Source organism: Gossypium hirsutum, chromosome D09 (genome assembly GCF_007990345.1).
Source record: "Gossypium hirsutum isolate 1008001.06 chromosome D09, Gossypium_hirsutum_v2.1, whole genome shotgun sequence".
In the NCBI taxonomy this organism is placed as follows: domain Eukaryota; kingdom Viridiplantae; phylum Streptophyta; class Magnoliopsida; order Malvales; family Malvaceae; genus Gossypium; species Gossypium hirsutum.
The window spans coordinates 14,921,703-14,930,781 of NC_053445.1; the positions used below are offsets into that span (position 1 = coordinate 14,921,703).

At 29.2% G+C, this 9,079-nt stretch overlaps 1 protein-coding gene across 3 annotated transcripts; it reads right to left on the reverse strand.

Moving 5' to 3' along the window:
• Window positions 1-6,603: 6,603 nt before the first annotated feature.
• LOC121221181 (pyruvate dehydrogenase E1 component subunit alpha, mitochondrial) lies at window positions 6,604-8,488 on the reverse strand. Of its 3 annotated transcripts, none has more exons than XM_041101816.1 (5): window positions 8,021-8,488; window positions 7,866-7,945; window positions 7,405-7,482; window positions 7,256-7,335; window positions 6,604-6,877 (listed from the first exon to the last, which is right to left on the reverse strand). In XM_041101816.1, the coding sequence occupies exons 2-5, from the start codon at window positions 7,938-7,940 to the stop codon at window positions 6,751-6,753; spliced, it is 360 nt and encodes a 119-aa protein (XP_040957750.1). In that variant the 5' UTR covers window positions 7,941-7,945; window positions 8,021-8,488; the 3' UTR covers window positions 6,604-6,750. The 3 variants fall into 3 exon arrangements, with proteins under 3 accessions (XP_040957750.1, XP_040957752.1, XP_040957751.1); XM_041101818.1 differs by having other exon boundaries at window positions 7,256-7,332; window positions 8,021-8,487; XM_041101817.1 differs by having other exon boundaries at window positions 7,866-8,055.
• Between the last annotated feature and the right edge of the window lie 591 nt (window positions 8,489-9,079).

Consider the following 9,079-nt stretch of genomic DNA (forward strand, 5'->3'; position numbering starts at 1 on the left):
TGATATTAATACACCTCACATTTTTTACATGTTATTGTTCTAGTCATCTTTTTTCTTTTTACCCTAACTATTAAAGACAAAAGAGTTTAAAAAAATTTACCCAATCATATTTTTAATAAATAATGATTATATTTGGTTTTAATTCTACAAAGTAAATATAAATAAATCCAAATTTTCAAAATCTTTATATGATATTGAGATATTCAACGCAAGTCACATTCAACAATAAACAAATGATGAAGAATTTTTAGCTTTTTCTTCCTAGATATATTATTCCTAGTTAGGCCTTATGATTAAGGCTCACCATGTATACATTGTTGCCTGCAAATCGGATAAGAGAAAAATATCCTCCAACTCACCATGGGTTGTATTGGTTCGGTTCGGTTCTTTTATACTTTTTCAATAATCAATTATAATTTGATTTAGTTCTCGATTTTTCATATTAATTTTTTATTTTGGTTTTTTAGATTTATTATGATAAAATAAGTTTTGTTTTATGACTTTTAAATATCATTTGATAAAATTTTAAAGTTTTTCATAAATATTTCTAAAAATAATATTTTTTTCAAGAACTTTTAAATTATTTTCACTATGTTAAATATAAAATATTTTTTATATCATAAAAAATTTAAATACATATTAAATAAAAATATAATTCGATTTGGTTGAGTATCTATAATATTTGAACTTGCATTCCATAAACTGTCCAAATATCTTGTTTCGAGTCCGTTTTCAATTTGATTAGGTTTTTTTCTTAGCCTATACGTCACTATTACTCAAAATTTAGGGGTTATTAGAATTTGATTATAATTGATTTAACCGATTCATTCTATTATGTCATTTATTGATTTAATCATTTATGGTCTTGATTAATTCAATCTATTATTGTTTATAAGAATCATGTTTATATATACATTATAACAATATGAAGTTATAAAAAAGGAAATAAAGCTTATATTACATAGTTTATACGTTGTGATTTGACGCACTAATTAATATGATAACTACTGTAGCTAATAAGTTTCCTTAAAAAGATATTATGAGTTACCAAAAACATATATTTCGATATTGAGATAGAAAAATTCAGCCAAAGGTAATAAAAAATTGCAACATTTTTTAAAATAAAAGGTAAAAAAATATAAAGGTTTCGTACAAGGTAATCAAAGATTACATTTATTTCCATATAGGTTACTATTTTATTCTGTAATGTATACTTAGTTTACATTAATTATTTAAGTGGAGTAAAAATAAATATAATATTATAAAAAATTAAATATTAACTATTTTAACATTAAAATAAATTAATTTAACAATATATAAAATAAATAACCTATAAATATTATTAGTATTATTATTTAAATTATAATAAATTAATATTAAAATTCAAACCATGCTAACTTTTATATTGTTTTAATATTAAATATTTTTAAGAGTAAATAACATTAATATAGCCAACCTTAAATTCGTTATATATTTTTTAAATTTATTTTGAATTACATTACTTTTTAAACTTCTTAATGAAATTAATTAATAATATTAAACAAAAATTAATGTTATAAAAAATATTATAAAATTAATACACACAAATCACATCGTAAACTATCTTACAATTAAGTCAATTATTAATTTAATATTTTTTTAGTTATTGATTTAATAAATTATTCAATTAAAGATAGTAAGTTAAATCAGTACGGTAAAACAAACAAATCAGTAATAAAAAAATGGTCACCCATATTTCTTCTAGATAGCCCTAGACTCCATCCATGACGTAATTGTTGTAGGAAATGACATTCTTATGTGGAATAAGATAATGTTGAGATTAACTCGTATAAACAACGAAATAGAAAAGGTAAAGAAGATCAAACACAAATTTTACATGGAAAATTCCTCCGAAAATAATAAAAATCACGGGAAAAGGAGGCTTCGACTCTTCACTAAATGAGTAAACAAATGAGAGTACACTATGGATAAAATAAACATAAATGTACTAAACATACATTACCCAAACCCCGAAAACAAAACTCTAACTCCCATAGAGACCTCCATAGTTACCATGAAAACTCTCACCCAAACTCATCTGCAACTACATCTTGTTACCCAAAAAAAATCTTGTAGTACTACATCTTTACTTGCCTTTTTAATTGGCCTATTAAAATAGGGATACAAGGCCCCTTTAAATTAGCTAATATTAGAGGTCTAATGATACTAAAATATCCCTAGAGTAATCAGAGTTTAACTAAGAAAATATAGCAGATTTTAATTGGGATAAGAAACCTAATTTACGTGGGGAACATGTTGCCACATTGCAATGTCATCCATCGTCGCAACGTCGGGAAGCTTCTCGTCTTGACGTCACCGTCTGTTAGACCGAAATGCAAAGCACACCCCAAAAATCTCCACCTTGACTCGTATTCACCATACCTTCTTCTCCAAGCCCTGTCACGAACCAAACTTAATCTTTGTAAAATGTCAACCAAGCCCAAACTGTTCTCGAAATTGGAAACTGAAAGACTCCAAGTCTTCAAATCAATGTTGTAAAATGCAACAGATAGCAGATAGCAGAAATTATAGTAACAGATTACCAAATTTCATGTTTTATAGTATATTTAATCACATACCGACCCTATGGAAAGCCCACGATCGATTAGGACGACGTGTACGGCCCTAGGATAAAATTTTAAATTTTGGGCCCACACGCTTGTGTGGCCCACATGACCTCACACACGCCCGTGTGGTCCACACGGACCAAATAGCCCAAACCGTGTGTCACACACGGTCTAATACACGACCTGTCACACAGCCGTATGTCGCACATGGTCGTATGGCATCAACAGTGTTGTCTTTTAGCTTTCGCCGATCGTTGATTTTCGGGTTTCTCATTACACACATTGGTAAAAAAATCCGATGCACGTTCAAAATCAAATATTACATTACCTAGATTAACAAATAATACAAATTAATAACCGGGAAATTAACAACCCAACGATCGACTTAATAAATCCTACAACATATGAACCCAATAACCGAAATGAACAAACCCCACCCAACAGCAGAATGCTCACCTCCTATCTCTCAGCAACTTGAAACGAACTCAGCTCGTCGGAGAACCTAATGTCACACGATCCTCTCCTAGTCATAATACAGGTAAAAATTAAGTTCCCAACTACAGCTTTCACAAAAAAACATCAAAAAGAACCAACCATCCCCTAAAATACAAATCCAACAATAAAACTTAAACCTTTCCCAACACCACGAACCCATACAGGAGTGTAATAGCAGAGAAGGAATTGAAGCATTGAGGTAATGACAATTTCAGCTTGGCAATTGATAAAAGAAGAATCAAAATTGAAAAGAAATTATTTAGGAAAGAAACTATTAAGAGCGGCGTAAGAACATACCAAAAGAATTTAAGGGAAAAAATAAGCAAAACAAAAAAAAAATCAAAAGTAGGGAGAAGTATAGTGGCGTGAAATGGGGAATTAAGGGAAAAACAAACGTGGCGGTTTGTTTTAGGTGATATACTTTATTACTTTTTTTATTTTCAAAAGGATATCAAATCCTATCCCCCCCAACTAATCAGATTTATTTCTTAGAGTTTAAATTTAATCCAAACTCCTCCACCAGCTTGCTAGCGAATGAGAAAAAAAAATATTTCTTACACATACGGAGACTCGAACATAAAACCTTAAGCAGATAATTAAGTGCTTAACCACCCAACCACACCAAATCACACGACAATAACCAACAAATCAAAACTTAAATTTTTGAGGCGTTACAAGGAGAGAAAACATCGAGGAAATTAACTCCCTCCACTTGACTGTCACCCTTTGCAACCAACCTTGCTTTAAACATTCTACTTTATCCGAAACTACTACAATCTAAAATCTGTGATTCCATCGAACTTCTTAATATCAAAATTTATTGTCTCCATCCCTAAACGGATCGATTGCGAAATGTGAACTAAGCTCTGATACCAATTTGTCAGGGATCGACTCGTATAAACAACGAAATAGAAAAGATGGAGAAGATCGAACACAAATTTTACGTGAAAAACTGCTCCGAAGAGGATAAAAACCACGGGCAAAGGAGACTTCGACTCCTCACTGAATGAGTAAAAAAATGAGAGTACACTATAGAGAAAATAAACCTAAATGTACTAAACGTATATTATCCAAACCCCAAAAATAAAGCCCTAACTCTTATAGAGTACTCTCAAAAGGGGTACAAAATTATCTCTATAGTTACCATGAAAACTCTCACCAAAACTCATCTATGACTACAGGCCAGTTCTTCATTGCTTTTGAAAAGTGTTTTGAAAAGTGCTGTGGAAAAGTGCTTTTGAGAAGTACTTTTGAAAAGTTTGGTTTAAAATTTGAGTGTTTAGCATTGTTGTCAAAAAGTGCTTTTGAGAAATAAAATATCTATTTTAGACATGTTATTATCAAGTAACAAATATGCATTTAAATAATATTTAAATTAGTTAATATTATTATATTTTAGTAATAATATAAAAAATTATTATAACTTGTTGTTAATATTTTAATATATAAAATATAAATTTTAAATATTTTTAAGCAATAAATATTAATTATTTATAAAATTTAATTAGAATATATAAACTATATTTTAAATATTTGTAATTAGTATTTTAAAAAATATTTTTTTATTTTTAATTAATGATTTTAACACAATTGTAATTAAACACCAAGAAAAAAAAGAAAAATACTATGTTATTGGAGGGGTGAAAAAGTAATTAAACACCAAAAGTGCTTTTGAGAGAGGAAAAGCTAAAATTTTTAGCTTCTCTTTTTCAGCTCCTTTTCAGAGCTAAAAATTTCAGCTAAAAGCAGTTTGTTCTTCACAGCTTTTCTTTCAAAAGTGTTTTTGGAGTCAGAAGTGCTTTTTTTAAGCAATGAAGAACTGGCCCTACATCTTGTCGTCCCCAAAAGAAAAGTCTTGTAGTACTACATCTGCATTGCCTTTTTAATTGGCCTATTAAAACAGGGATATAAGGCCTCTTTAAATAGACTAAGTTTAGAGGTCTAATCATATTAAAATATCCCTGGAGTAATCAGAGTTTAACAAAGAAAAAATAGCAAATTTTAACTGGGATAAGAAACCAATTTATGTGGAGAACACGTCGCCACGTTGCGACATCCCCATTCGAGTCGTCACGACATCGTCCATCATCGTTATGTCGGAAAGCTTCTCATCGTGACGTCGTTGTCTATTCGACTGAAAATATGAAGCACGCCCTATAGATAATAATATATTGTGTTATAATAGGTAAAAGTATCATGGAGACTCGTGTATGTATTACGAGTTGGATTGTATTTTTTTTTCTTTTTAATAAAAAATTAGATAATTTAATCTTTGTACATTAAATCAAAGAGCAAATCGATTTTTCTATTAAAAATTTCATCCATTTATAATGTTAAAAATTAATCCATGTACATTAACATGAGGTACATGTGGCATACCACATGTCACTATTTGGTTATTTTGTCAGCTACATAAGTTTTAACAGTACAAATAGATGAATTTTTTAAGAAAAAAATTAATTTTTTATTTAGTTTAGCATACAATAACTAATTTAATTATTTTTAACAAAAAAATATAATCTGATAATAGTATAAGAGCTTCATAATATTTTCACCATTATAAGACATAAATAAATGAAATTTTGAGTAGGAAAGAGTGATGAGATTTGAAAAGAGGGTGTAAATCATTGATCCATTAAAACGCAATTTCTTTAAGAAATCTAATCGTCACAAATTACCTCACTTAGGGCCAGTTCTTCATTGCTTTTGAGAAGTGCTTTTGAGAAGTGCTTTTCAGAAGTGCTTTTGAGAAATTTGAGTGTTTGGCATTGCTGTCAAAAAGTGCTTTTGAAGAATAAAATTTTCATTTTAGACATGAGATTATAAAGTAACAAATATGTATTTAAATAATGTTCAAATTAGTTAATATTATGATATTTTAGAAAAAATATAAAAAAATAATTTATTATAACTTATTGTTAATATTTTAATATATAATATTAATTTTAAATATTTCTAAGTAATTAATATTAATTATTTATAAAATTTAATTAGAATATATAAACTATATTTAAATATTTAAATATAAAAATTAAAAATTTGTAATTAGATATTAACACGATTGTATTATTATAAAAATTATTTTTTATTTTTAATTAATTAAACGCCTATCAATTTCGTCCCCACTGTCATTGTATTGTAATATTATAATGTTTTTGTTCAAATATATGACAATGCACATTGTTTGTCATATTTTTGTTCTGATTTAATGCACACTACTATTTTAGTGTAATGTTTGCCAAAAATTGTTTCAAAATGGTATGAACTTTGGACCAAAAGAAAAAAAAAGTTATATAAACAACAATTCAATAGAAAGCCGACAAAATTAATTGAAGTTGGTTCGATTCGGTTAATTATTTTAACAGAAAAAGATCAATTCAACTAACGGTTTAGTTAATTATAGTTCAATTAACAATGGATCGAACTAACTATTTCATCACCCCTTAGATTAAATGTTTGAGAATATAAAACAAAATACTTAGAATTATAAAAGCAAACATAGTTTCAATTGAACAGTTTAGCGTGTATTGCATTTCATTTAAAGGTTCAGCTAAAATCTTTAAACAAAATCAGACCTATAGTAATAAAACTAGTACATACCATGATGTAAAAAAGTACAAGAGAAACAGAAGAGCAAATTTCAGTCCACTCAGATGTTGAACATATTTTGGAAATGTATAAGCAATGCCTGCAACCATACCAGCAGGCATCTCCATTTTGAACCAGACCATCTAACAGGATCCATCTCACTAATTCCGGTTACAACTCCTGTGTATCTGCAAAATGAAAACTTGAATTAAGGCCTTGATAGCTTGGTAGAGTAGGTCTTTCGTCCCTTCTTTAGGCTAAATATAGGACCAATGATAATTTAAATGTTTTCTCCGCATGAAAAAGGATGTCCCAATATGGTACAGTGCGATTCAGGCTTTAATTAAATGAGGAAACAAATGAAAAATGCAACCCAAAATCACCCACTTAAAAACCAAGTTGCATCTACAAGCACTAAATTTACCATTTAAACATTTATGCATGCTATTCACTCAGGTCAAATTATTTTCCCTCTCCAAGGCCAGCATTGCACGGTCTCTCATAAAATTTCCAATAGAATCCCCATAATATTGGCTGTAAAGCATCTAATTGGAGCAGCAACATACCTTGGATTGTAGTAAATGCTGAACACACTTTTCATAGATATAGCATGGACCACATCTGCGAAATTGCTGCGGTTCAACTGCTGGGTGCACAAAGAATGAAAAGAAGTGTCATTTTTAATGTGAGCAGCTCTTCGGATGAATAAACTTACAATTGGTCCATTCTTCAAAGCATGTTCTTTGGCAAACGTGCAAGCTTGCTTCACAGCAAGAGCATCCATTCCATCCAACTAGAAGATATGAAACACATAACAAATAGAATTGAAGTTAAAAAATACATCAATGTCTACCGTCTGGAGAAAAGGATAGTATAAGCAGGAAAAATCCCTTGAGATTCTGCTTTTCTAAAACTTCATTCAAACGTTTAGTTTCTTATATAAAAGGATAAGAGAACAAAACAACAATATAAAACCAGCAGAAGCATCTCACATGGCCCAAAATCACAACTATCACAGTTTTTTACCATCCACTATCACTCTTACGACATCTACTGGTCATAGTCACTTCGACATCACATACATCTAAATCCTCATTTACTTAATAATCATAATAACAATACTAAAGAACCAACAAATTATAACCACTATTTATCTCTCAGCTTACCAAGTCTCACCTTCAAACCAGGAGCATAATCCCCACGTTTGTAGTAAGCAGGACTCTTTGCGGCTCTCCACTCAGCCGTCCCCATACCATCTGTTACATGAAATAAATAAAGTCCACAAAAATTTAATAGACCAATAAAATTTCATTCCAATTCAAATTGCTCACAATGATTATTCTCGCAAACCAAAATTGCAGGCAGATCCCAAAGTGCAGAGATGTTCGAATCCTCAAACAACTGCCCTTGATTAGCAGCCCCATCACCATATAAAGCAAAGAATACAACACTCTAGGGGCAAGCAGTGGTAATCAAGAGCATGCAAGCATTAAAAGAAATAAGAATATAACCAATAATATCAGCAAAAACTGAATCATCAAGACAGAGGGGAAAGACAATTTTCTATATCTTCATCTACAAATTGTACCACTATAAAATCGGATTTCAAGGTCAAGCTTCTTGTTTTCTAGATCAGTTCCTAAAAGAAGTGTACAAATCGGAAAAAATTCTTCAAAGAATGACACCTACGAGTCAACTATACTAAAATAGCATTACATATATCATAACAATGTCCAGCATATTAGATATAAAGTAATGCATTATGTAAACACAAAGCCATAAGCAAATTGGTCACCACAGAAGCATTACAAGTGTCACCAAGGCAGTTGTGACCAGCATAACAACAACTTCAGCTATGCCTGAAAAAACAATTAAACGAGCATTAGAGTGAAGCATATGCTAGCAAAAGCAGCAGTAGAATACTTTGAATATATTAAATAATTACTCATTAAATATATAAATATTTTATCCAAATAAATTTAGAATTAAACTTAGACTTGTTTGATAAACTCTTTTTAAAAGTTAAATCAATTGAAAATTAATATTTAACACATGTTTGATAATTCAAAATGAAAACAATTCAATAAAATTTTGTCTATAAAAAAGTGTAAAAAATGCTAAATAGGGAAGAGCTACTTATCACTTAATGAAAATATTTTTAATTTAATTTATTTATTTTAATTTTTTAATTTTATCTTTTTTTTAATATGTTACTATACATCTATCAGGCATTTGCCAACCCCTTAACCTTACTTGTGAAATCTTAAAACTTTTGGTAATTTTTCTTCTATTAAATGATTACTATTAATTATTTTGATAGTGTATTTATCTTTTCGTACTTTTATATAACTTTTAAATAAAATATTTAAAGTTAGCATATCCAACAATAG

Excerpts from the sequence above, each read along its gene's own strand:
- LOC121221181 (XM_041101816.1), bottom strand. The coding sequence starts at position 7,940 with ATGGGGACGGCTGAGTGGAGAGCCGCAAAGAGTCCTGCTTACTACAAA. Across the intron at positions 7,483-7,865 it reads ATTATGCTCCTGGTTTGAAG|TTGGATGGAATGGATGCTCT; the intron begins GTGAGACTTGGT and ends CATATCTTCTAG. Across the intron at positions 7,336-7,404 it reads CTTTGAAGAATGGACCAATT|CAGTTGAACCGCAGCAATTT; the intron begins GTAAGTTTATTC and ends TTGTGCACCCAG.